Consider the following 26,920-nt stretch of genomic DNA (forward strand, 5'->3'; position numbering starts at 1 on the left):
TCCTTACACTTGAATAAAGAACAGACAGTACACCTTTTCCTTCGACAAAATGCTCCCAAAATATGTGGTGAAATTTACTGCGCTTTCGTTCAACACTCCGAGGCACACCGAAAGGTTTGTAACGGCATTATCAAACATCGTAAGTACCGTCAAGAAATTCACCGCCCGGCCGGTTTCGCGTTAGTCTGTAACTAAATTGGAACCTTTCCTGATTCGAGTGAAAGTCTTGGCTCCGACACGCCAATTAAATTTCACGAGGCGGAACATATGGGCCATGGGGGGCGATGGGCAAAAGGCAGAGAAGAGGAAGAGGAGCAGAGAGCAAAAGGAACACGAGGTCGTCAATTATCTGTAGGTGCCAAGGGTAGTGACTAAGGTTATTATGTTCAGTAAAATGGCAGGTCAGTTAGGATCGACTCTGGATGCTCGGATATGGCCCCCATTTGAAAAGCTAATCAAGGATCGAGGACAAATAGAAAACGTAATTAAATACCCTGCACTTCCCGAACAAAATTCCGCTTTTTGCTCTTATTCTTCGACTTATCAGATTACAGCATCTGCCAAGCTCTTCCACCGTCCACAAAGCTTTCATGTACGTATGGCAGGCAGATCAGAAGACGGGATAGACTAGAAAGACTGCCGGCAACTGCGCACGGCTGCAGGCACTCGTCGGCGGCAAAATGCGTAACGAGCAGCAACGGATTTTTAGTAAATCGTGCCTGGCCCCTGACATTATCAGATAACTACTATCGGGTAATAAAATATGTACGAACGACTATTACTGCCGGGTGGCATGAGACCACAGTCCATACTGCAGTTCGACCAAAGTTCGTCCACAGGTCGCGTGCCCGTTTAGTGTGTTGTCTTGAGTAAATGCCTTCTGGACGGAGTAGCCAAAGGTGAGAGGCACGTGTTGGTATTGTTCCTCATCAACAGCTACCCAGAAAAACCGCTATGGCTTATTCTCGATGCATGAACAAGCAGGTGGGTGACTCGAGCTTAGCCCCGTCCTTCCTTCTTCCCTCTCGTTGCTCCACGTATAATATTATAACAGGTGCAGAATGAAAGCCGGTCAGCGTAAACGCGAAAACAATTGCCGGTAACCGGGAACCTCACATTTACATTCAACATTTCAGCTTTTACGGCCGCAATCGGCCGACTGTCGGTAACCTGTCTTCTTTTCTTTACTTCTCTTCGCCCGCATGTAACTTCCATTCCGACAACTTCAAAAAGTCGCCGCACATCATCTAAAAGACTAATACTTGGTGCCTATCTGATAACTGGAATATTACTCCTAAATCGGCCGTTATCTGCCGAGCGCAGCAGTGTTCGATACCTTAGTAGTTGATCTTCGCAAGGATTTGTGAGACAGAATCAGGTTTGCGCCATTTTCTTTTGGATACGAAATCTCATGGAAATAGTACGTGAACAGGCTACATTATAAACTGATGAAAAGACCTTCTCAAAGAAAAAAACTGCTTTTAAGCGCTCATTTGTCCTTCATCTGGCTGTTTTCACTCTTGCTTGTCTTTCCTCTAGCTATACTTCAATCGATCAAAGCAGTTTTTCGTGTAGTCACAATGCTGAGCCTCACTCATATCCTTCCTTTGGCATTAGCTGCTGCTTCTGGAGCCTCGGCTTCCCCCACCACTATCCAAAAAAGAGACATCAGCTACCCGGGTGTTCTTGGATTTTTGGTGAGAAACAGATCGAACGATCAGGTTCTGGAAAAATGTTAACTGACGTCGGCGGAAGGAACCTACACCACGAGGATGGGATTACTCCACAATGGGTACCTCCCCGTGTGGTGGCTTCACCACCGTCAACCAAACTTACTACGGCCTTAGTAAGTAATCTGGTTGGTCCAAGCAGTTCTTAAGTACCGATACATGTCTCATAGGTACTGGTATGGAGTTCCAGGTCTCCAACGATGTCAGCAACGTCGTTATTTCCTACTCCACATCATCTGATATGTCCAATGCGGTCACTTTGGCCACTATTGAATCGGCGACCGCTGGTACTATGTGTTTGGATGGCGAAAATCTTTTCGGTTTGTCGGCCTTGTTATTCCTTGTGATTATTTCCAACTTACGCATTGCAGAGGATGAGGGCTTTAATTTCGGCGACGACATCACATTGCAAGTTTTCTATCACGACGAAGTTACCGGTAAGTGCTGCTTGATGACTAGCTTAGGGAATAGTATCTCTAAAATGATTGTTTCCTGCAGAACAAGATGGTTACCAATGTGCCGATATCTCTTTCACTTCCGATCATGTCATGAGCGTTACCTGCTCCAACACCTCTACCAGTATGTTTGATCCTAAAACTGTCAGTTGCCAGAACTGACTGTCATCTTAGTCATCACCAAAAACGGTGGCTCTTCTACTTCTTCTGATTCTACCACCACCGTCACCGTCACCGCCAAGTCTGGTAAAGTCACTCCCGTAAGCCTTGCTTTTCCTCCGGCCAAGCCGATCCAAATTCATGCCTTGCTAATACAGGTTCTCAATAGCTCCAAGCTGGTTGGATTGGAGCCTGTGTTACTATTGCCGTTTTCGGCTTTGCTCTCCTTGCTCTCTGGTACTTTGGTGCGATCTTTTTCTCCCGTAATGCCCTCCGACGATCCGAAATTCAACTTGGTAGCCACCGAATGGCTGAACACTCTTTGGACGACATTTCCGTACGCTACCTGCCAGAAAACGTCCCCAAGCAAATTGCTGACAGCTAGCTAGCTGCACCGGCGAACGACTGTTGACCACAAAACCCCTCTTTAACTTATAAGCAAAAGAAGGGAATCTTTATTGTTTAGGGAGTATGTTGGAGTGACGAGAAAGCACATGTTCGCATAATAGTATAATATTTTTTCATCCTATCATTTCTTAATACACATTATTGGATGCAGGTTAGTGTTGGCATACCCGAACGCACTATCTCCAATTAACACTCATTAGCCCGTTTAAATTTTGAGAATCATCACTCTACATAGAACATAATTATCCAACAATTTTCCTGCTATGCTACTATGTATGAATCGTACCTTACTGAACAACATGACCGAAATCTCTTGTTTTGTACACATGTTTCAACCGCTCCTCTCCCATACACGATTACGACAGCCAATCAACGTCCGTTACCGAACCGCTGTAACCATCTTGAGCCCCTTCCTCCTTCCCTTTGAGCGCCCGCGCTCGATGACGATGACCCATTTGCACCTGGACGATGAGACAAATTCGGGACTTGAGTCATAGGTTCTTCAGCAATATGCGTACGCGCCATCCCGACTTCTGCATCTGATGCTGGTGGTAGCCGGCCCTCCCTCGACCAATATGATGCGAACTCATTAGCATATGAGGGAGACACATTATACGAGTCTGACGGCACTCTAGGTCCAGACGGTCTATCCCGTCTACTCGGCGCATCTGGGCCTCGGCTGCGCTCAGATAAAACTTGATGTGGAATGAACGGGAACCTATCCCCGTTCGAGCTCATGCTGGACGATCTAGAAGATTCCTGAGACGGGGGTACGAGGTAATCCAAATGGGTAGGCAAGGTAGTACCACCATAGGCAAAGCGATTATGTAAGCTAGGACTTGAGCTGATATTGAAATATGATGGAGCGGCGGATGTCGGGTTGGGAGTGAGCCTAGCAGATGACGAAGACGTGAAAGTGGGAGGTGAGGTAGACGTCGACGCGATAGGGAAGGGAGCGCCTTCACCAGGTTGGACGCTTTGATATTGGATCGATGCGGTGAGAATGTGCGGTGGTTGAGGTCGAGACATAGGGGTGGGAGAGATAGGGGATGGAGCGTCTTCCCAAACATCATTCAGATTCGACAATGACTGCCTATACACAAGATTGCTGTGTTGAGCAACGCTGTTTGAAATTGATGAATGATCGGGGGTGGGTGCAGCCCTGGGGATGGTCAGGGATGAGGTACTGGAAGCCGCACCGTCATGGCCCGAATCTTCAGAGGTGTCAACTTCCATTGAGGGGAGATAGTGGTTATTGAGATAATCGCGAAGGTCGACAACTCTTGAGCCGGAGAAGACGCAGAATGCAGCCCGTTGATGATCGTTGAAGAACTAACGTGGAAATGAGCTTGATAATGAAAGCATATCTTTAAAGGATACTCACATCTGGGGGTGGACGGCAGAATTCCTGGAGTTCAGGGACTTTGAAAGAGCTCACACCTGTAAGACTCAGGTGCTTAATGTGAGCAAGTTTGTTGAGAAGGTATGCAATCGCCTTAACGCTAAGCTGGTCGCAGTACGATAAATGCACCCGCTCCAACGAAGTATGCTTTCTGACAAGAGAATATATCGCTTCGTCCGTGATATTGGTGACCTGTTGAAAAAAGTTCAGCACTTCAGACACTGACTTTACTCATTGAGATATACCTTGACCAGACCAAACCTCTTCAGCTTTGGCATGTTCTCACCAATCTCAGCCACGCAAGCATCGGTCAACAAAGTGCAACAAGCCAAGTCAAGGTAGCGCAGTCTGGTACATGATCTCGCTAGGTTGATAACCCCATCATCGGTGATCCTGTATCTCGATCAGTTTGTCTATACTGTCACGCCCGCCAAGCTGAATGCTGAATACTCACAAGCTGACATGTCCCAAATGCAAGTTATGTAAATGCTTCCCCAGCTTTCCAATACTTTCCAAACTCTTATCTGTCAACGCGGGACATTTGTTCAACGTCAACTGTCTCAATTTTGGCGCATTGGTAATTAGGTTATCAACAGCTTTATCACCCAGATCCGTACACCCAGTCATATCAACCACTCTCAAATACTCGAAAGTGGTCGTCACCGGTCGCCACATCGTTACGCCTTCCGCAGGTTCGATTTTGATCCCCACGTCTTCTGACACTTTGGCAACTCCGTCGTCTTGCATTTCGCTCAAATCGAGCAAATTGGGTATACAATTTTCGTTGAGGGAGACGCAGCCATTCACGCGTATTTCGCGGAGATGAGAGGCGTGCAGGAAGACAGTGTGAAGGACAGAAGAGGATAAAGAAATGACATCTTGAAAGTCATATTCCAAAACAAGGGGGCACGCGCGGATAAGAGGGATGAGTGATTTTTGTGTTATTCGATGACATTTTTCAAACTTGATCTATTGCCAGAGTCAGCAATTTCCTGATAACAAGGGGAAAGTACGCACCCTGCGGAGCGCTCTGCTTTCCTTCGCCAGTGCCAAGACACCCTCATCCCCGACCAATCTACATTCAGACAGATTGATAGCTTGCAGCTTCTGGCAGGTTTCACCCACAATCACCAGGACGGCATCATCGGTGTTGATGACACCTGTCAAATCCAAGGATACCAGATTCGGCATACAGGCGATGACATTTCGCAAAGCCCCAGAAGTGAGCTTGTCGGCACCACTGATATTAAGCCTCTCCAATCTTGAACACACTAATAGAGACGTGAATAGCTCGTCAGTGAGAGTCGGACCTAGTTGGATGAGAGGCAGCCGTCTGATGGCGTTGGCGTAAGGTAGGGATCGGGTAGGAGAATGAATTACACGAACAATCGAGGCGAGTTGCGTGATTGTTGGAAGAGTGGGTTTGTACCATAATAATGAAAAGGCACAAAGACACCAAAAACGGGAGACCAAAAGGACAGACAGGAGATCCTTGTTTCCAGGTAGGTACCGGAATATCTGAATCAGGATTTCGGGCGGCAGTTGATTCGTCAGATCGTTCTTGATTTCACCCCTTTTGTTGACACTCTTGTATTTTCCGATTCTCTTCCATCCCTGTCCATCACGTAGCTCCAACCAGCTTTTCACCTCCTCGTCTATACCACCCCTTCCACGCTCATCCTGATCATCTTCATCGTCCGTGCTCGCCGCGGACGGTGTTCCGCTCGTATTTCTAAGCACTTGGGTTCTTTTGTGACGCGTGTATTTGGGGTCGTGGGTCACCTGAGGTGCAAGTCGGGGGGCCTTAGGTGGAGTGAGAGATCTTTCAAGAGAGAGTTGGTTGAAAGTATTAATGGGTGATGTTTCTCTTTCTCTGATCGATGTAGGGCGGTAGGACGAGGCCAGGGATGAGTTTGTCACATAGGGTATAGAAGAATCCGAGTTGCTCCTTGACGGTCGTACGGGCATGTTGAGGTCGTTGATAGAGGAAATGAATGGGAGACAATTGTCTATATATCGTACGGCGGCGAATGAGTGCGGACCGCCGGCGGAAAGATGAATAGGTAGTGATTGCAAGTCTAGATTGCAGGGTATTTCCCGCTCTCCAAGTCTTCTCTTTGTACTGCGTGGACCGTTAGGATATCAGGATGGACTGGCCATTGTAGATGGAAGAGACGGGTTAGAAGCAAAGTACGGATGAAGATGAGGACGAGGATGAGGATTTGAGACAAAGGAGAAGATTAATAAATTGCAAAGTTGCTATTCTATTAGCCGCGACCGGCGATGACTGCAACGGCCTCAAATAAACGACAACTCAACAATCTCTTTTAATTAGTTATCCAAACGTATCTTGTGATCATATGCATGCGTATCCTCAAGAATAGCTGTATCAGAGTCCATGGGCTTCGGTATCTTCCTTTTGTACATGTAAGCATATATGTTGAGGTTTATATCCAAATTATGATGGCCTTGAATGAGCAATCGCTCGACAGCCAAATGCCTCTATTCTTATAACGTGTAGACCGTACTCGACGAGGATGGACGACGACGACGACGACGTCGTTTCTATCACAAATTCCGCGTCACTTCTTTTCTCTCCTATCACGTACGGGTTTTTGCGCTTCTCGCTGTACAAAAGAAGGATCTGATGCCCATTAGGCGACATAGAGTATACAACCAGCTATCTGGCATGCATTGTTACTGTTTTTAATGGCATGTGCAGTGCGTCGCTCGTTTACTTATGTCGCAGCATTGGTCAAACGCAATGATGGTTCGTTTCGGTTTCTGTTGCTTTTCGACGAAGTGCGCTGATACCAACTGAAACAGCCGATAATAAAACATGCCTGCTGATTGATTATATGATCAAATCGCGCAACTATCCAAAATGTAGTCAACTGCAATAAGTTTTTGGCATGCGGCCTACTCGCTATTATAGTGACGGTTTTTCGCTCTTCCATTACGCGCGTATAGTCGGGTGGCTATACCGCACCCAATCAATCATCCATCAACAACGAATAACGTGAGATTGCCTAAGGAGAAAACACTGTAACATCGCTGCTATCCTCTGTTCTGCAAGTGATCGAAGTAAAATATGTGATGCGCAGGATAACCTTCAGATCTTCATTCACTCCCGACCTGTGCGAGTACTAATGATAACGGTACCTTGTTGGTAACAGCTTTGTTTACAAGATCTCATCTTCTTCGACAGAGGATCAAACAACGCCGGAGATACCAAAGCAACTCTCCGAGTCTCCGAAACAATACATCAAAACATGATAAAACAACACCATGCCACGAGGCTAGACTGTTGGCTTCTCCATTTAACTACCCCCACTTTCTTTAAGTAAGTAGAAACCCAAGGCCTCTAATACACGTGCAACGCCTTTGACATTTTTAGTTCCCCCGGATCCCTTGATATTACCAAATAAGCCAACAACACATTCAAACATCCAACCGACCGTCTGCTGGAAGCCCTACACGAGATGTTCCATATGGATATTCAATCTCAGCCAGAATACTTCTGCAAGGGTTGTGGCCACGTCTATGAAGACAGCCCAGACCATCCCGCGCATGGCGAAAAATGCACCAAATGCGACGTAAGTCACACTGCAGTTTAAGGTGGCGGGTGGAAATTACAACTAGCACTTACTAATGACCAGTTATCTTTCCAGAAGGTGCTGTTTGACAGGGTCAATTGGATCAAGCCTGGTGAAAGACCTATAGTAAGGAACACATATACCTTTTGCAACTTCAGAAGTTCATACTGTACGGAAGTGGGATCTTACTGGCAGGACGAAGAAGAAGGATTAGAAGACTTGTGTCGGATAATGATCGATAACAGCGAAGTACCAGAAAACACAGCACGGCTTTCGCACAATTGTCGTAATAAATAATACAACAGCATGAGAAATGGCAAGTCCATTAGAGTTACATGTAATCCCGTTATCAAAGAGTATTCTCTGCATTAAAATCGGTAAAAAATGAATGGAAGTGATGATCGAGAAAACGCCTCTATTTACCAGTGCGACCATAAGAGTCTTGAGCTCAACGTGAACTTCCACAGGACGTTGGCTGATCCTCCTCGATCTGGAAGTGTGGACCTTCTTATCAATTGTGTTAATGCGGCCATCTCATCCAATAAACAACCAAAATGCATGCAAATACAGACTCATCCTCTTTGTGTTGCGCCCGCTCATATCCCAGCCACCTTCTTATATGCCGCTGGGTTCAGTCGTTGATGTGCGGCTTTGATTACATACAGTGGGAAGGATGAAACAGCGACGATGACTGTCACCTTATATACAAATGTAGAAGAGAGGACGAATGCCAAGTCTGTTTTCCACATTAGCGCCTACACACTTATGCAAATTGCGGTACAAGAGGATGTTATAAAAAATGGAAGTTGTAACTTACCAAAGTACTCGGGCAATACAGCCATACTTCCAAAGTAGACCAAGGCTGTTCCCAACTCACTCAGCACCATGTAACTGTGCCATGTGGTAACCTCAAGAGCGACCATGATAAGTTCATTGATGACTAAGGCGGTGAAAGAGATGGCGACGATGTGAAGGAATTCAGACTCGAAAAGAAGAAGAGACAGAAGCATGATTATACCGCCTAGCAACAATCAGCATACAAGTTGAGGATAGATTTAAAGGTTGCAAATTACCTTGATAGACACTGATAGTGAGCCACGTGAAGAAGGTTTTGTAGCTCAATGATCGTCCCTTCATCACTGTTAGCATTTTCTCCCATTTTTACTGCTTCAATTTGGGATTACTCACCTTGGTCAGTTCTTTGTACAGCTCCGGATAAAGCAAGGCAAGATCCTCGTTTACGTCCTTGTCCAAAACAAGGGAAAACACCGGCGCCATGGTGTACAATGTCGCATACCCTACTTGAAGCCATCCTTGGTAAAGGGCGATCGCTGGCAAAGGGAAGAATCTGTTAGCCCATCTCCATGTCTTCATCGACTGTACACTGAAGGACTAAGAGACACTTACGAGCAAAGAAGAATATCGAACTGAAAACCGCTTGGATGACAGCAATGATCAAACCTCGATGAATCACAAATTGACTCAATTTCGCCGACCTCTTATAAGAGTTACGGCCGTGCCAAAGCAAGAGTTTAGTGAGGTATGAGAACTGATTGATGCTAAAGTCGGCGGCCAATGAAGCCTGTTTTCCTTCCTTGCCCACGATACCAACACCTGCCGAGCATTTAGTATCCAACGTGCAACGTTCTGGAAGGTTGACTACGGCTTACCAACATCTGCCGCTTGAATCATTGAGACGTCGTTCCCCCCATCGCCAATACAGCAAACTGTTTTCTTTGTGTATTCTCGAATGAGCTTAGCAACGTCTGCCTTTTGGGTGGGAGAGCATCGGCACGCGACGACGATAGGAAGTTGAGTGGCAAGGATGATGAATTCTGAACGGAATCGGTCCAAAGAGAGCTATTCATAGAATTGAGCTGATACGCTACGTATTGGATAGTCAGAACGTACCTGAAGCGATTCCCCATCAATGACCAGAGCACAATCAAGCTTGGTATGTAAGAAATCCAGCATGTCTCGAACCTGGTCCGCTGTCGTTACTACATGATATCGTCAGTTCATTGGGAGCTATTAGCCAGGCAGAAATAATGGGCACTGACATTTCGCAGCCTGGTGGATATACTGTCCTCTTGCCACGAGTTTACTACTGACCGCAATGTTCGTAGCCGTCTCGATTTTATCGCCCGTCAACATCCATATCTTCAATCCTGCATTCCTCAGCAACTCCAAAGTACTCTTCACATCTTCCTGCAATTTGTCTTCTACTCCAGTCAGAGCCAGAAGCTCAAGTTCGGTTTCTAGATGCTGGGATATGACAGAAGTGATGGAGGATGCGCGCGATTCGGAGGGAAGAAGTTGAGCAGCGCGATAGGCTTTGTCGAAAGCGGCGTACGCTTCTTCAGACAGCTTCTTCCTGGCAAGTACGAGGGTACGAAGACCTTCTCTGGCCATGTTACCGGTTTCCTCCTCCAGCCAGTCATTTTTCTGTACAATCTTGCTCATCACCACGTCCGCCCCCTTTTGCACGAAAGTGATCCCGCCAGTCTCCCGATCTCTGATAATGATACCCATACGTTTGCTTTCTGAGGTGAACGGAAATATGGAAAGGATGTCAAATGTAAGTGAGCGGCCTGCAGAGGAGCGGACGACCATGGAGGTTCGATCGCGGGAGGTGAGGGTGAGCCCAACAGATTCGGTCCACTGAACAATGGCAACTTCATCGGGTGAAGAAGCTTGGTAAGTAGTGGTACCATCGTCGTTGACAACAGGTGTGACCTGATATATCATCAGCTTGTCGAATGGATGACATAGAAATACGAAGGCTCACATTGTGGCAGGTTGCAAGGGCCATGACTGTATCCCGAACTCTGCCAGTCATATCTCGCCTGCCTCTTTGGTTTCCACCTGGTAATGAACCTTGCCTTCCATCTAATAACTGAAATTAGCTTTGTCTGGGCATGAAGTGATGCCACATACGTGGACCACTGGTTTCGTCCAATGCTTGCGATAACAAGTGCGACACCTCATCCATTGAGTCCCAACCGAACACAAGAGTTCCCATATGCAGCTTCTTGAGCTCCATCTCTGCAGAAAGATCAATCCCAGAACTTTTCATGGTGAATTGAAAGTACACCTACCATTTCTGGTCAAAGTACCGGTCTTGTCGCTCAAAAGATACTCCACCCTACCCAGCTCCTCTGGCAAAGTAGAAGTCCGGACAATTGTCTCGGGGATTTCTTTATCGGTCTGGATTTGATGAGCGTAGACAGTCTTCCCCATATCCAGATTAACCCTCAGACTGATAGGAATAATAGAGGAAAAAAGGATGAGGAAGCGGAAGACGTAGATGTACCATTGCCCTCTAAATCCGTTCAGGGCGACGAGGATGACTGAAAGGGCGAATGTTACTGTGCATAAGATCTGTTTAAAGTTAGTTAGAAAATATCAGCTGTGCGTAGTATGTATTCACCTTTGCCATTTTGTTGACTTCCTTTTCCAGGGTTCCCATCTTTGTCCCCGCCTCACTCGTGTTCAATACTGCTCTAGTCTCCTTCCCAGTATACACCACCAATCCCACGGCAGACCCAGCTGCAAGGACAGTGTTCGCCCAAAGGACGTTTTCAACAGAAAGCGGAGTAGATGTTTCCGTTTGCTCGCCAGGGGATGTTGATCGGAGAGTGAAAACGCCGTAGAAAGTGTGGATATCCTTAATTGGGGGATCGGCATACAAAGAGCCTTCAGCACTTCCGACAAATGCTTCACCCATCTTTTGGGTTTCTCCAACAGCTACTTTGAGCTTCCAATCAGTCTCGCCGTCCAATTGATCTGTCCTGATAAAACAAGTCCCTTCTTCCTCGCTTGTGGTAAGGAGCACCATGTCGGCTGGAACTCTTTGGTTTTTTTCGAGAAGTACCATATCCCCAACTTTAATTGAAGAAGCAGGAGTAGAGCGGGTTTGAGGACGAGGGAGCGATGGGGTTTGTTCACCATCAGATGAAGGATTGGGAGAGGGGGGTTGGGGGACAAGAACGAGGTAGCGGGTCGAGTTGGCTTCACGATCCCGGAGATAACGCGAGTAGTCATCAAAAGCTTCTTTTCCCATAGTTACCGCGAGGACGAAGGCTAGAGGGGCAACATAGGTCACAATGTAGCCGATCTTCAAGGCCGGTATGAATTGAGATAACGCGACGACAAGAAAGTAGAAGTTGAAGAAGAATTTGAATTGCTCATAGAATACAAGAGGTAGAAAGGAGAGAATCGAATACTTTTGATTTCGGACAACATTTGCAGGATATGGGGATTTGGGAGCTACACAAGTTAGCAAAGCCCAAACCGGCCGACTCTGGACTCACAAGCTGGCTGCAGAGGTATTGTCCTCCCTTTGGATTTCCCACCATGCCTTATTTCCGTTCCAAGCTCTTGCTCAAATGCATAGCTACTATTCTCTTCAAGCAAAGCTTCCTCTTCTGTAGCATCGCTAACTCTCTTCTTCTTTGATCTTCCCCAACTAGTCAATTTTGTTCTCGACGATGACGATGTCTCCTCTGGCTCCAGTTGCGGCATTGCTGCAGAGTTTGATCTTTGAGAGAGGGTCCTCAGGGGGTAATTGGGTGTGTGCGAGTAGGTTGACATCTGTTCAAGGTATGAGCATCATTTAATGAGAGTTGTTGGTGATGTGTTCGAGATGTGTGCCTATGTTTACCGTTTCTATGTGGTTAATTATCTGCCGCTTGTCTTGTTGTCAACGTCCTCGGAAACGTCACGTGACTGGATTTGGCCACCTAATAACCCAGACATCACTCTTCCGCGCCGGCAATTTCTCGCACCCTTATCCGATTTCCGTTTTATCACCTCTTTTGAATCGTTATTCACCTATATCACAATCAATGTACAATCGAGATCAGCCAGGATCGAGTTCCTCAACAACATCTCCAAATGGCAAGCAGAGAGCATCCATTATGACTGAACAGGGTTCTTTACCTGGTCTTTTGGTCAACACACCTCTCGAAGAATCTGTTTGGCCGCCCGCAAGAGAAAGTGACCGATGGACAGCATCAGACTTTTGGAGAAAAAGTAGGGAAAGAGCAAAGACAGACAGAAATAGTTGGGACTATGGTAAGCAGGGACTGTACTCAGGGGGATTCAGTTCTGACGTGGTGTAGTCTTGAGCAGCGGTATAGCCGGAGGTATAGCAGGTTGCGTGGTATGTACCTTGGCTATACATCGGTTGCACGATTAACCTGGTTTTTCAATAGGCCAAAACATCTATTGCCCCTTTAGATAGGGTAAAAATTCTCTTCCAGACATCAAATGCTGAGTTCACCAAATATGCGGGTCAGTCCATTCTTTTGTACTCCAGTCTGGTCCTCCATGGTCATGCTAACATTTTTTGTAGGCACACCAATGGGTTTATTGCACGCTATCTCAGTGATATACAAATCTTCTGGAGTCAGAGGTTTGTTCCAAGGACATTCAGTAACCCTTTTACGGATATTCCCCTATGCCGGGATCAAATATATGATGTATGATTGGCTGGAGCGTGTATGTCCTTGCTTTTTGGCTACCTATCTCCATGCTAACCATTAATGACAGTTATTGATAAAACATCCCGATCAACGCAGTCCACAACGCTTCTTCCTAGCCGGATCAGCTTCTGGCGTCTGCTCTGTTTTGTGCACTTACCCCCTAGAGCTCATCCGTGTCCGTTTGGCCTACCAAACAAAGACATCAGAACGAACTTCCCTTCTTCAAGTGATTAAAACCATTTATCACGAGGCAGAAATACCTGTAAACAAGAAACAATCACAATCCGTCTCCCCGTTCATACGCAACCTCCCGCTGTACCCCTTTTACCGAGGTTTCTCAATGACCATCTTCGGCATGATCCCTTATGCGGGCGTTTCTTTCCTCACATACGGTACTTTGAAGCGGTACGCTGCAGATTATATTCCGTACTTTGGTAATCACGCAACCGCACGCGATCTGGCTTGCGGTGCGGTCGCCGGGGCGGTCAGTCAGACATCGAGTTATCCGTTTGAGGTAGTCAGAAGGAGGATGCAAGTAGGTGGAACGTTGGGTAATGGAGGTATAGGATGGAGGGAGGCGGTGAAGAGAGTTTACGAGTCAAAGGGATGGAGGGGATTCTTCATCGGATTGAGTATTGGCTATATCAAAGTCATCCCTATGACGAGGTGAGTTTCTGGAGTGTTGCGATGTCGCACAAGGGCAGGTCACTAACCACATGAGGCAGCATTTCTTTCGCAACTTGGCAGTTGATGAAGAGGCTGATGGAAATCTCCTAGAAAAGAGAGGATGATCAAAAGGAAGGAGAGTGTATACAGAAGATATATGAGATATATAGCATCTACACCGCATTTTGTTCATTCCGCATCAACATTGCACATGCATACGAAAAAGTTGTATCACCGCTCCGTAGCTGACATCCTTGCATAGCTATCCTTAGCTCCATTGATGGAAGAACGGAGCAGACCCGACAGTGTGGTATATAGTCACTGATCGTACCCGATAGCTCTATACTTCCATCCCCAAATCTGGCTCTCCTCCTACCCACTTCGTCTTGTTCATTACCTGGATTTGCTCAATAGTTCGAGTAACTTCCACTACCCATTCAAAAATGGTGCAAATATCGATCAGTTCAACTCTCAAACTTGGCAACTGTACCAGTAGTAATACTCAAGGAAACTTACTGGATAGACATAATGAATCCCAGGCATCATCTCCCACTCTTTATGGTATAACAACCTCTGTCATCATAACCACGGTCAATCACCAAAAGCATACTTGGACCACTTGGTTCTTCCCATCCCTCATCTTTAGACCGAAACCACCTACATTGCACTGAACACATCGTTCACCATCCGTCGGGTGCGCGGGACTCTGTGGATAGAGATGGTGACACCATTTGCAATGATAAAGCGGTTTCTGAGGAAGCGGTGAGAGGCAAAAGGCGGATGAAGGGAAAGAAATGATAGTAGAGTTGGGCCCGGCTGAGTTAAGAGGGGGTAGCATGGTGAGCGAAGCGAGGAAATGTGGTCTGAGGTGAAGGAGACTTGAGTATTAAGCTGTGGGTGAGCAGGGATATGCCAAGAAAGGGTGGCGTGAGAGAGATCCTCAGTTGCCTAGAAGAGGCACATATGGGCCTTTTATAGGTCTTAGAGCGGTATAGCATCCAGGAGCAGGGGAGTCACTGAACCAATGAACTGGGGAGTAAGAAGAAGCTAAGAAAATGAGATGAGATGCATATCTTCGAGGTGTTTGATTCTCGCGAATGGAAAGGTTTCTTTCGTTCAGCTATGATTCCATGTTTGTCCGTTCGTTGCCGCCGATGCACCTGGCCTAGTCGGGTATGGTTTAAGTGGTTCACTCATCACTATAGACTGCAAAGATCTATGCCACAAGTGATGACAGCACATCGCAGGAACACAAAGACAACGCAGCACCTTTTTCGGGTTTATGTTCCTGTCCATATCCATGCCCAGTGCCGACTCTGGATTCTTGGATGCTTCTTGGATCTTTTTATGTCTTCTCTTCTGAGAAGTTTTTTTTTGGGGGGGACGGCGGAGAGTGATCATACCTTGTATCTTCTTGGAGTGATAATCACACAATTTCGGGCCCTCCGCGAGTTGATGTTTGATGTCTTGCCAAATCTCGCTTAAGGTACAGTAAACCTCCTTTCAGTGGATTAGATGACCATCGTCATATAATCTCTTCTGCTTTATTCTTGACTATAATGTGGAATTGAGACGTAGCGGCTAGCGCATGATAGCCTATGCATTTCGGGAAAGTCCACAGACGAGTGCCTGTGAGTGAGTCATGCAATACAACATGAGGAAGAATACAATACAAACTACCTCTTTACCCAACAATCATTTCTGATGACCCTACATCACTCTAGCCTTTTTTCCTGCCCCTTCCCTCTGACCACCTCCTGCAGCCTTACGCTTCTCTCCAGCCCCTTTCCTGTCTTCTTCTTCCCGTGTCAGTGCCTTGGCTTTCGCCTTCGCCGCTCTGGCTCGTCCAGCAGCGCTGATGAGTGGTTTTTCGGGCTCGGCTACTCCATTCGGAGCGGATTCCTGCATGCGACGAGTGGAAGTGGAGAATGTCAAGGTTTGGGGTTCGCGTGTGCGCGTTGCGGCGATGGGTACGGATGTAGGTTGTTGAAGAGGAAGTGCTTTGTCGATGAATTTGGGCAGTGAGGTTTCAAAAGGCACATTCCGCTCAGAGAGGCTGACAACCGAGCGAGAGGGTGGCAAACGTGGATGTTTGGGCTCGCGGACTGTTATTTCAACGTCTTCCATGCCTTTTCCCGCATGTAAGTCACTGACGTTTGACATCGTTGCGCCTCTCTTCAAACCGGAAACAGATTTCTTTATCCCTGACTTAGAAGGCTGAATTTCTGCCCGCTTGACGGATCGCTTGTTCATTCCTGGGCGGTTCATCGTATGTGATATTGCGATTGACTTCGTCAGCCGCGGTTGAAGTTGTTGTTCTTCTTCCCGTACTCTCTTCTTGCTTTTAACCCTCTGGCTGTCGTCCTCGACCTCCATATCCTTCTCAGGTTCCCTTTGAGCCTCCGTTGCATTATCTTTCCGCTTGCCCTTATTTTTCCTTGGAGACCTCCTAACCTCGACTTCTCTTTCCACATCGAGAAATCCATTCTTCTTGACTACAGCAGGCTCTCCCATTGCCATTCTGCGTACCGGCGTACTGGGCGCAAAAACAAGCACTGGCGCTGGAGCAGGGGGTGGAGGCGGCGAAGGAGTTGGAGAGATGACTATGGGTTGGAGAGGCTTTCGTTTGGGTTGTCTGGGTTGGCGTGAACGAGTAGATGGGTGGGCTGGTGAGGTTTGTGTTGCTGTAGGAGAAGATGGTGCAGAACGAGGTGGTGTTGGAAGAGTGACGATCTGAGAAGGGGTATCCTTGGAATTCGACAATCTTCGGATAGCTTTCGGTAGTGAAACCGTGGTAAAGCTTGATAAAAGCTGCCGCCGCCACCGTTGAAGAATCTCGATCGGCAACTTGAAGTTAACTTCGCCGACAGATTTTATCCAGGCAGCAGCGTGTATTATTGGAATTTGTACACCAAAATGGAAGACGAGGATGAATAATGATTCGAAAAGATGGACTGTGATGTCAATGGGGGTTTCGTAAGGTTTAACAAGGGGTACGAGGGACTTGAAAATCGCCACCGAACACTATTCGTCTTCCATATGAGCTTGCCCCTGTTACCTAAGCTAAAGTCAACTCACAGACAGTCGCATAATCAAAAAGCAGCAGCCTAAAATAGATTTGATAGGTGAATAGAGCGGTATCCATCCTAGCAAGGTCGAAGATAACGGGCTGAGTGTTGTACCGATCAACTAAAAGGCCTGTCAGGTCCTTTTCGACGCCATATCTGAATGATGATGTTAACGACTCACGTAGATGATCCAGCAGACTAGGGCACCCCTCATTGACTTCCTACGCGTATTCACACCGATCCTCCGACCGTTGGCTCGGACAAGTCGAAGAGCACGAAAAGTGTCATTGACATTGAGGAGCAGCCTTTTGTGCACGTCGTTATTAACTGTTCTGGCGGCTCCACTCCCACTCATTGACTTACCATACTGTTCGCAGCACCTTTTGCTGAACAGACAGCTGGATCAAAATCCCTAGAGCTGCAAGTGCTGCCCAGCTATTCTCCATTTCGCTGCTGCTCGTTGTCCAAGAAGATGAGAAACCAAAGAACGCGACACATTCATTGCGAGTAACGAATCCAAAAACAAGTCGCGTCACAACATGCAGCAAAACAGAATATTCCCGACAAGGATTTTTACGGATTTATCCCGAAACCGCTCACACCACCGCTTCGTCCACGACACTCGCTTTTCATCCCCATTTCTTTCTCTTTTCTTCCCATCTCTGTATACTGTATCCCTTCCCATCTCTCTTTCACTCTTTACTCCTATTCTTCCTTCTTTTTATACCCGGTCTACAATGGCTGTCGACTACGACCAGTTCAAAGGGTACGTCTCGTCCCCATCGCCTTTTCCGAGCCGGATCTTTGAGAGATTTAAGTTGACCCACCATAGAAAGCCCTTCCAGGTCATCTCCAAATTAGGTGTACGATACACTGGTATCTTTGATCATATTAGTCAGGAAGACCAGACCATCTGTCTTGCTCAGGGTATGTCACTGTATTTGTTCTGATGATTATGGGTCACAAGGCTAACTAGAGCACAGTCTATAATCATGGTACCGAGGATAGACCAACTGCGCGCAAGTTGCCAGGATCTACAAAGTCGCTGGGATGGGTGCGATTCAGGACTGAATCCATAGAATCATTATCACTGGTCGAAAACTATAATCATCCTGGCGCGGAGCCTGAGCCTCAAGAAGATCCTATCCTTGCTTCAGTCGTGAGTTTTTAACTTCATTGTTACCTTTTCTCTACACCCTTTTATGATGAAGTATTTTTCGGATGTAAACTGCCTTCGGGCACATGTCCGAGAGCGCAAAAACCAAGTGGACATCTCCGTTGCCTTCCTTCTGAATCATTCCCATTCTTGACCATCTATTCTTTCATTTTGATTAGATGCTGACGTTCAACGGGTGTAGAGTCAAGCACCTCCTCCCAACGCTGTGGCTGCTGGTCCTTCTTCTCCTTCTCCTCAAACAACATCTCAGCCGTACCAACGCCATGACCTCCCCGCCAAACCCTCGCAATCTGCTATTTCTGCTGCTACCGCCATGTCTCGCGTCGAACGATCCCTTTCTGAGCTCAGTGTTGACGACAGACCGCGTCGACCTTCTCGTCAAGCCCAAGCGCGACCTCCGGCAGTGCCGGACGCGGAGTTTGATTTCCAAAAGGCAAATGAGAAGTTTGAAAAGGAGAAGGAGGCTTTCAAGTCTGCTGCAGATGGGCAAGGCGCTGACGTTGCCGTGCTTGATGAACCTGTGAACCAGCCCCACCCCAGTGCTGTCGTCCAGTCTCCGTCCGAAGGAGAGCCGAAGACTGCTGTGTACAACAAGTCTAGTTTCTTTGACAGTCTGAGTCACTCTTCATCCAAGATTAGCCGAAATGAGGAGAGACATCGCAATTTGGACACATTTGGCGAGGCTGGTGGAAATGGTATGGGCGGTCGAGGTGGGTACGGTGGACGAGGACGAGGAAGAGGAGGGTATACCGCTGGAGGCGGGCATTATAATGGGAATGGATACGGAGGAGGTCGTGGTCGAGGCGGTTACCGAAGAGGAGGATATCAAAACCAAAGCCAGCCTGGCGAGTCTGTCAATCTGTAGTGCTTTAGTTAATAGGAATGTTTTTCGTTGTAGAATTTAGCATTAAGGAGGTATACGAGTATCGTCAGAAGTCTATGCATGTAAAAAATAGCCGCATTTACTTTCACCCCACAATCGTCTTCCAGACATGGTCTATCAACGGTTGCAACGTCCCCTCCACATCCCAGTTATTCCATATCCCCCTCCAAATCCACGTTAGGATACCTCCTGTCAACGCTCCAGCACCAATTTGCTCCCACGTATGGTAGCCCAACTCCTTCCGACTCCAGAGCCCCGCGGCCCAGTAGCCAACGACTCCCAAACCCAAGAGATAGGGTAGAGGTAGTGAAGAGAGGGAAGGGAGGATGTAAGCCGCATAAAAGGTTAAAGCGGTGGAATGTGTGGATGGCATGCCATATGTCTTTTTGGGACGGACGGGGGAAGCGGATGAATCAGGCGGCGGGGGAGGGCGAGGGCCTCGAATGAGCTTTTTCAGTGCTTTGGCTGTATTGTATGTCGTACAAGTACGAGCAGTGTGGAATCCAACAAAGAGAAATGGAGGTGTTAGTGGTAGCAAGAATTCGATATTTGAGCCGGTGGTGACGTACCAGTAAGAGATGAGCCCAGAGCCCCAATAGCCAACCAGACGATATGAGCATTACGAGTGTACAGGATGGCAAGCGCTGTGGTGAGTGTGACTGTTATATGTGTCTGATGAAAGACGAGGGTTAGTCTATTGTGTGAGTACTCAGTTGCAGATGGAGAAGGTGGGGAGATCGGACGAACCTCATCGAGGATGTAGAGGAGAAGAGATGGATACTCCGAGGGACTGTGGGGCCGCAACATATGGCTGCTTTGCGCGACAGTGGGATTGGTCTAAGCCCTAAGCTCTAAGCTCTAAGTGGCGGAGAAATGGCAGATGAATGAAGGATTAACATCCGATGGAAAACAGCATGCATATGATGACGGACGACGATCACCGCCGCTCATTCGTGCGCCGGAACTTCTCGAAAGTCAAAAGTTCGACACAAAAACAATTCATTTCCTTAACTCGCCATTCGCCCGTCGACATCCTCTTCTCCTATTCTTCAATTTTCCCCGCCTGCCGATCACCTTTAATAGCCTCTCAGCAGGTACAGCTCGCCAATCAAGATGCCCCAGCCTGCCTGCCAACTCGCAAAAGAAGAGCTTTTAGCCTGTTTATTACGGACAGACTGGTCAGTACTTTTTTGCCTCTTAATGAGTTGGAGGTGCACCTCCCCTGGGTTCAAAGCCATAAGATTATCATGAGATTAACATGACCTACTGTGTAAAAGACCCCGGCTGTGGCTAACGCATGATCAATCACAGTGTCCTCAAATCCGGAAAAACCCCTCAAGAATGCTTGCAAAAACCTCAAGAGTTGCCGTTACAATGCCAACATCTTATAACCCGTTTCGCAGACTGTAAGAAAGGAATGGTACGTTCTGTTTAAACCGTCGCTTTTCCATATTCATCTACAATCCTCCTCCCTTAAATGAACTATCACTCTGATAATATGTGTTTGTCCATATAGCTTGACATGCGGCGTCGATTTAGAGGCAATCACCTTTCAGAAGAAGCTAAAGAACGCGCGAGAGGGACTGGAACAGTAGACATAAGACCCGCGGACGATATTGCCCCCGATAGGCCAGACGATCAGAGCAATCGGCAGTACTGAGAGGAGTGGCAAAGACTCGAGACACAGGGCATTTTTGGAATCCATTTATTTTCTTGTATCGTCATATGTGAACATTGCATACCTCTCTCCAGTTAGCCCCGTACACATTGTGCAGGTTCAAAGTGAGTATGATTAAGTCTGAGGATTGGGGCAGAACATGGAAAAAGGATGATACATCTTTCCGTGCCCCTCCACGGTTGAAGGGGGCAAGCACAGCGCATGCGGGGTATGATTTAATTTTACAACAGCTATTACCGCCTCACTATACTAAGTTAGCCTCTTATACTATTACCCCCAACTATCAATTATCATCGGTAGCTTTCCCCGGCACATAAAACGTCAATACCCCTTCAGCATTATCAATCGGTCCTGTAGTCAATATCCACCATTAGCCACCACCATTACACAGCCGATGTTTCGTTGCAGACAGAAGGAAAGACCATAAACGATGACAAAACTTACCGATATATACATAGGCAATGACACAATATCCTTCGCATATGCACATGATGGCTTCACCGCTTATAACATAGCTTGTGAGGAATTTGAGGAGCGCTTTGATAGTGACAGTAGTTGTCATCATTTGTCCCGGTGGAGGTGGCTGTTCTGCCTCTTCGCCCTCTTCTTCGACTAGATCAATGGGTATTGTCAATGTAAGGATGCTTTGGAGATATGTGTGACAGTGATAAAGGTGGAGGAGGTGATGGGGAAGGAGACACATACGGTTCGTGACTGGTATCGGAAGATCCTTCCACGTCGTTGTGAGATTGACTTTTGACGACCTTACTGCTAATTCCATCGTACCTTCCTATTGCACCAACACATGGAAAGACAATCAGCACGCTTCACTTGACTACAAAGTCCCCTGGGTCAAGCGGCTTTATCAAAGTAAAGGCAACGGCAAGGTCAGGGAAGCGGAACATACGTGATTCGCGGACACGTCCACATCATCTGCTACCGGTGCGAGTCGTGAAACGATGTTTCTCAATTCTTGCAGATTTGGTAAAACGACGTGTATCTACCCGCTCAAAAAGTCAGTTAATGAAGATAAATGTAAGTAAACGTATAAAAGAGAAGGACTTGCGTCTGGGCGAGGACAAAGAGGCTCTTTGAGATCCTCTTGTCGCCTGGATGAAAGGATTTTGACATTGATCTCGTGGGTTATGATCATTGATTTTCTCGATGCCTGTAGATCCCAGTGTAAGCCGGGCAATGGGAGCGGTAGTTACCAGGTGAGATCTGCTCACGGTGTATCCCTTGATGTCAAACGCCCATATGGGTTGATTCTGCTTTTTGTTCAATTTCAAAGTGACCTCTGCTTGTGACAACGCAGCTGAATTCCTCATATTTTCATTGATACCTCCCACTAATTTCCCAACGAATCAGCAGAGCATGACATATACATCATAATTTGACATGGAACGGAAGATGATTGCTTACCAGAGTTGTCGGCGCTACGGAGGACTTTGACCAAGGAATCGAGGTTGACTTCGACCCATATTTCGTTATTGGAGTTGGATTCAATCCTGTAATCTTCAAAGAGTGTAGACTGTACGCATCGTCAGCGACTCCTATGTATGTAAAGACGTATACGTGAATAGAGTGGTGTTGAAAACTCATATTCAGAACTTACAACTTTGACTTGCCTAGCCAAAAAGAAGTCATCAGCGCCTGGCCTAGGTGTTTACATACCACTTGTACTCACGACCAGACCTGAACGCCAGTCGCGCTCTCGCTCCCCGGCACGATGAAATAGACTTGCTCTTCCGACAATTTTATGACACATGATCGCGCCAAAGCTGCTAGGGAACGTATAATCTCTGAAGGGAAAAGGATAGAAAGGAACAAGCCATCAGTGATTTCTCTTTTCAAATAATGGCAGGCGGAAAGTTAGTTGCTCACTATGAAGTAATCCGACGTTCGATATTCCAGTTCTGAATCGCATATTCGCTATCTAGACATCTGAAAAGTGGGTATAAGTATAGATCTGTGCTTCCTTATGAGGATATTCACCTTTTGATCGTGTTTTATTTAGTTTTCTTCCTTTTGTCTTCTTTCTATTCCGTAGGTGATGGAACGTACGCTTTATGCGCAACACGTCAACGACGCGTCGCGGTCTTAACATGATGTAAGCTTTTGGAGAAATGGAAAATAATTGAAGTCGCGACACTACTGTGGGGCCTTCTGTAAATTATAACCCTTGCAGTCCAGAGCTACAATTCTAATATCAGAATATATCTATTATATACATACAGGCTTATCCTGAAAGGGGTGGTACGCTCTACTCAACTGTACCCTACAAGTACATCGGGGACATCAAAAAACAAATGACCGACGGATTCTAATAGGTGCTAAATCTCGATGCTCGATCTGCGTGATACATCAACCATTCCGCAGACGCTCGACAGACGTGTACTCCTTCAATTCCCGACCAAACGAATCAGATTGTAATCGTGCACGAGCTGGGATAAGATGGGAGGACGTCGGAGATGACGTTCCTTCCATTAGAGTAATGAACATCCACAAAGGCTGTCGACGGTTTCCCATGTGACGTAGATCGTAAAGCCTCTTGCCTTTGCGCAGGCCATCAAAAGCCATGGGATGTCCATAGAGGTCAGCTGATGGTCTTTTTTCGCTTGGAAAGGACGATTCTCATGGGGCAAATGATACAACACCGACCAAGAGACAAATAAAGACGCCAAGTGACAAGTGCGATGGATGAACGCCCATAGCTGGAACGAAGATACTGCTGTATGAGGGTGCTTTGAGGTCTTTATTATGCCATTTTTCCTGATCTACTTATTTAAGGCTATCAATGCCGCGCTCGATAATATTGGACGCTTACGCCCGCAGTAAGTACTTATCTCTCTCGTTATTTTTCTCATGCATACAGCCTAACTCTCGGCTATCATCATCAATCAGATATATCACCGTTTTGGCTGCTCCCACACAATAGCTTTCTCGCCATAATAGAGGACCAGCGCTGCCTCCTGCCAACTGGCTCGTTAGAGAGACTAGTGGTTGTCGTGTGATCATTATCATTGGGTCGGAAAGGAAGAGAAACAGTCTCTTCGCTTTGGGAAGGAAGCATGTCATTCTTCGTACTTTTCCCTCTTTCCGGAATCTGGGTCGACGCCGCCAGGTTAGAGGATCCAGCTTCACATCTAACCGGTGATATCTCTGAATATTCATAAGGCGGAGGCGCGCCCTCGGGAGTTGCCTGGGAAGTAACACCATTGATAATCGTCCTAGCGCGAAGGAGAACATCTTCTGCGACTAAATCTGCGATTATCCCTGAGTTGCCAGAGAAAGATGGGTCGAAAGTGCCAGTCTCGAGCGACGTATTCCATATGTAATCATCATAACCATGCACCGGAAGGACTTGAGGGGTCAAATAGGGCTGTTGACTACTTCCGCCAAGATTCGTATCTCGAGTGCGTTGGTTGAACTCATTTTGTAGGTACGCGCTGGTATATGCAGAAAGACATTGGGCTTTTTTCTGAGGATCAAGTGTGTACTGCTCCCAGTTTTGCCACGTCCCGCCACAGATGCCATCTTTGATCTGCTTTGATCTTCCTATGTCTCTATCAAACTCAGAGAACGCCGCTGTAGCTCGATCAATGACCCCTTGAAGTGACTGTTCATCATCTCTATTCTCCGGGTCAAACATGGCGTAAATTTCAGGTGATGTCTTGCATAAATCTTCGGAAGTGGAGGGAAGAGCCAGCTTTGTAACGACCTCGGGCAAGCCGGAATAAGAGTAATTTGAGTGAACCAAGACCCTAGCGTGTGAACCTATAGGCGGTAGTGGACTTCTCCAAACATTCGGATTGTTCTCTCTCTCTAGACGAAGGATACTCCAGTCATGCATCATCGCCTGAGGATTAATATCGATTCGTCTATCATTTTCAGCTTCAGAGTAAGAGCCAAATTTCAGTGCGACATCAATGTCTTTCTCGGTGATGACACTCAGTGTCGGAAAGTTACAGGATTGTTGGAATCTATGCTCGGATTTGAGTTTCTGACGAAGACGGCTGGAAATGGTGGAAGACCATTCGCTGAGGGCTCGTTGCTTATTTGAGGGGTCAGTTGGGTCCTTCATTGGCGAGATGAATTAGCTCGTACTCTTCTTGTATTATATATGCAACACGTGGATTCTATTAATGGTGCCCAAGCCAGAAAACACTCACAAAACCAGTAACCTTACAATACTCCTTATACCACTCCGTGCCCTTCTTCACCTCCTCATCCCACCAAGTCTCAACTTCTGGCGGTTTGCACCATTCACTCTCTTTCCATGAATCCAAAGAAGATTGTTTGTATTTTGACATCTCTCGCAACGCAAGCAACGTACCATACGCAAACTGACCTTCATCCGTAATACCAGGAAGGATGAAGAAGTGGTGTCTTTGAGCACCACTCACAGGCAAAGAAGTACGTTTGACCGCATCGCTATTCAAAATAGAGTGGTACTTGTTAACATCAGAAGACAAGTCTGTGATCATGGAAGGGTCCGCAGGTCCCCCAGTCAGCGCATCCCGCAAATTCCTGTGAGAATAAGCAACATGTGAAGGATCAGTACTGCCAGTGGTGGGGAGTCGGGCAGGGCCTGATAAGTTGGTGACATTGAAAGGTCTTTACTCATACAAACTACGTGAGCAAATGCTAATCTTACGAAAGGAAGAGAATTTATGCAGATCAAAATGAGATTTATTCTTACCTTGGGTTCTCTCTCTCTTTGCCTTTTGTCAAAGGTTCTTCAGAGGACGACATAGAGATTTGATTGATCGGTGTAGTTGGTAAGCTGCTTAAGTCAGAATATTTGAGATATTTATCGGCGATGCGTCAGTCACAGTATTCGGCTGGGGATAACGAAGGGTGATATAGGGGGAGGAAAAACGATGGTGGGTAAGTTATATAGGGTGTGGTGGCGAGATAGGATATTGTTAGTTACTGCTCCCTTGGGTGTCGGGTTTGAATTATCTGCTCCCCAGATACGTACCTCCAGCTTTCCAAATCTCCATGAAAATGTCGATCCCTTCATCAGCGGCGAAGTGAATGTGATATTTGGTAAAGGAAAAGTGTGAAAGGAGGATCGAAGCTTGTTTGCCTGAGGGGTTGCAACGATCATCAACCATTATGAGGTGGTAACCAGGACACCCTACGAGAACAGGATATAGGAAGAATCGAAGGTGCTCTGGCAGGGAACTTATGGTGACTGTAGCGATGCCATATGCCTTGATGAAAAGAATGAATGAAAGTGTCGCTCCTTTCGTGATTATCACTCGTGATCTGTGCAACCACCATCCTCATCAACCCCAGCATCTTAGAGACTGAGACCGAGCTTCTCTTTGCTTTTTGAGCCATGCCCTACACAACGCCGCTTTTTACGACGTCGTTGGGCCTCCAATTTTCCGCTCATGGACAGGTATGTGTTAGGTAACCGTGTTCATTGTTGGCTATAGTTCTGATGTTGAGATCACCGAACTCGGGGGAAGGGGGGAGGCGGTTGGTCATTCTCACTTTCTTCTGGAATTTTCTCGGTTTGCCGAAGGGATTGTAAGACATAGTCCTAGTAAGATACCTTGTTGACGCAATGGTGGGAAACTAAACAGAAGTTCAGCTGAAACGGAACCAGTGGATAGAGTAGTGGAGTGACTCGGAGGAAGTTCAGCAGGCGGTCGAGGATGCGATTGCAACTTCAAGTACCAAGCCATTACAGTTCAAACTGGGAGTAAAACAGGTAGGTCAACTGAAGATGGTGGTGATACAGGCAAGTGAGGTATATCTGCCATTGTTGAATAAGATCATTACATCATCAAGTCCTTTGTTGGTTGTTACGGTTTTTGTCAATTGTTCCCTACGGAGATTAAGGCTTCTATTATCCGCGACTTGCGGGCCGGCCGCCGAGGGTTTTGCTCGAGTATTTATACGTAAAAGAAGAATGCTCCTACAGCAGAGCGAGCGGACGTCAATTGCATATATGATGAAATTTCGCTGCAAAAGGAAACACAAAGTCAATTCTTACCTGGTGCACTGCCCCAAAAGTCATGGGAAGTCAAATGAGCTTTGCCATTACTCACTTCTCGTCTTCGGTTCATTTCAATAGTCACTTTCCTCCGCTTTCGCCGCCGTGAGAATGATGCCGTAATGCCGCATCATGAAGGGGAAAGGAAGAAGGCCAGCAGCTGCAGCAGCGAGGGAAAATATTATATGTGCTTTTGCGTTTT

At 46.8% G+C, this 26,920-nt stretch overlaps 10 protein-coding genes across 10 annotated transcripts; 4 read left to right on the forward strand and 6 right to left on the reverse strand.

Moving 5' to 3' along the window:
- Positions 1–1,580: 1,580 nt before the first annotated feature.
- On the forward strand, positions 1,581–2,775 carry CNBI3280 (hypothetical protein; the record flags this gene model as incomplete). The annotated part of the gene is made up of 8 exons (XM_768296.1): positions 1,581–1,697; positions 1,756–1,846; positions 1,901–2,050; positions 2,102–2,167; positions 2,229–2,309; positions 2,360–2,445; positions 2,514–2,681; positions 2,734–2,775. The coding sequence occupies 8 exons, from the start codon at positions 1,581–1,583 to the stop codon at positions 2,773–2,775; spliced, it is 801 nt and encodes a 266-aa protein (XP_773389.1).
- Positions 2,776–3,121: 346 nt separating this feature from the next.
- Positions 3,122–6,122, reverse strand: CNBI3290 (hypothetical protein; the record flags this gene model as incomplete). The annotated part of the gene is made up of 5 exons (XM_768297.1): positions 3,122–4,084; positions 4,137–4,346; positions 4,400–4,547; positions 4,609–5,123; positions 5,172–6,122. 5 exons carry the CDS (start codon positions 6,120–6,122, stop codon positions 3,122–3,124), a joined length of 2,787 nt encoding a protein of 928 aa, XP_773390.1.
- A 2,224-nt stretch (positions 6,123–8,346) lies between these two features.
- On the reverse strand, positions 8,347–12,343 carry CNBI3300 (hypothetical protein; the record flags this gene model as incomplete). Its single annotated transcript, XM_768298.1, has 13 exons — positions 8,347–8,486; positions 8,568–8,771; positions 8,824–8,881; positions 8,939–9,081; positions 9,158–9,364; positions 9,421–9,610; positions 9,662–9,750; positions 9,811–10,486; positions 10,539–10,639; positions 10,688–10,795; positions 10,849–11,131; positions 11,181–12,019; positions 12,064–12,343. 13 exons carry the CDS (start codon positions 12,341–12,343, stop codon positions 8,347–8,349), a joined length of 3,318 nt encoding a protein of 1,105 aa, XP_773391.1.
- Positions 12,344–12,597: 254 nt separating this feature from the next.
- Positions 12,598–14,013, forward strand: CNBI3310 (hypothetical protein; the record flags this gene model as incomplete). Its single annotated transcript, XM_768299.1, has 6 exons — positions 12,598–12,826; positions 12,874–12,914; positions 12,967–13,045; positions 13,107–13,252; positions 13,304–13,902; positions 13,962–14,013. The coding sequence occupies 6 exons, from the start codon at positions 12,598–12,600 to the stop codon at positions 14,011–14,013; spliced, it is 1,146 nt and encodes a 381-aa protein (XP_773392.1).
- A 1,599-nt stretch (positions 14,014–15,612) lies between these two features.
- On the reverse strand, positions 15,613–17,416 carry CNBI3320 (hypothetical protein; the record flags this gene model as incomplete). Its single annotated transcript, XM_768300.1, has 4 exons — positions 15,613–16,926; positions 16,981–17,091; positions 17,152–17,275; positions 17,334–17,416. The coding sequence occupies 4 exons, from the start codon at positions 17,414–17,416 to the stop codon at positions 15,613–15,615; spliced, it is 1,632 nt and encodes a 543-aa protein (XP_773393.1).
- A 93-nt stretch (positions 17,417–17,509) lies between these two features.
- Positions 17,510–19,012, forward strand: CNBI3330 (hypothetical protein; the record flags this gene model as incomplete). The annotated part of the gene is made up of 4 exons (XM_768301.1): positions 17,510–17,736; positions 17,803–17,897; positions 17,954–18,129; positions 18,329–19,012. The coding sequence occupies 4 exons, from the start codon at positions 17,510–17,512 to the stop codon at positions 19,010–19,012; spliced, it is 1,182 nt and encodes a 393-aa protein (XP_773394.1).
- Positions 19,013–19,115: 103 nt separating this feature from the next.
- On the reverse strand, positions 19,116–19,782 carry CNBI3340 (hypothetical protein; the record flags this gene model as incomplete). Its single annotated transcript, XM_768302.1, has 3 exons — positions 19,116–19,495; positions 19,600–19,724; positions 19,778–19,782. The coding sequence occupies 3 exons, from the start codon at positions 19,780–19,782 to the stop codon at positions 19,116–19,118; spliced, it is 510 nt and encodes a 169-aa protein (XP_773395.1).
- Positions 19,783–20,143: 361 nt separating this feature from the next.
- On the forward strand, positions 20,144–20,690 carry CNBI3350 (hypothetical protein; the record flags this gene model as incomplete). The annotated part of the gene is made up of 3 exons (XM_768303.1): positions 20,144–20,208; positions 20,342–20,450; positions 20,547–20,690. The coding sequence occupies 3 exons, from the start codon at positions 20,144–20,146 to the stop codon at positions 20,688–20,690; spliced, it is 318 nt and encodes a 105-aa protein (XP_773396.1).
- A 301-nt stretch (positions 20,691–20,991) lies between these two features.
- Positions 20,992–22,635, reverse strand: CNBI3360 (hypothetical protein; the record flags this gene model as incomplete). The annotated part of the gene is made up of 9 exons (XM_768304.1): positions 20,992–21,059; positions 21,153–21,498; positions 21,616–21,708; positions 21,775–21,876; positions 21,938–22,056; positions 22,131–22,239; positions 22,324–22,336; positions 22,396–22,510; positions 22,593–22,635. 9 exons carry the CDS (start codon positions 22,633–22,635, stop codon positions 20,992–20,994), a joined length of 1,008 nt encoding a protein of 335 aa, XP_773397.1.
- A 969-nt stretch (positions 22,636–23,604) lies between these two features.
- On the reverse strand, positions 23,605–25,828 carry CNBI3370 (hypothetical protein; the record flags this gene model as incomplete). The annotated part of the gene is made up of 3 exons (XM_768305.1): positions 23,605–24,786; positions 24,881–25,299; positions 25,693–25,828. 3 exons carry the CDS (start codon positions 25,826–25,828, stop codon positions 23,605–23,607), a joined length of 1,737 nt encoding a protein of 578 aa, XP_773398.1.
- Between the last annotated feature and the right edge of the window lie 1,092 nt (positions 25,829–26,920).

The sequence above is a fragment of the Cryptococcus neoformans genome, chromosome 9 (assembly GCF_000149385.1).
Source record: "Cryptococcus neoformans var. neoformans B-3501A chromosome 9, whole genome shotgun sequence".
NCBI classification, from domain to species: Eukaryota; Fungi; Basidiomycota; class Tremellomycetes; order Tremellales; family Cryptococcaceae; genus Cryptococcus; species Cryptococcus deneoformans.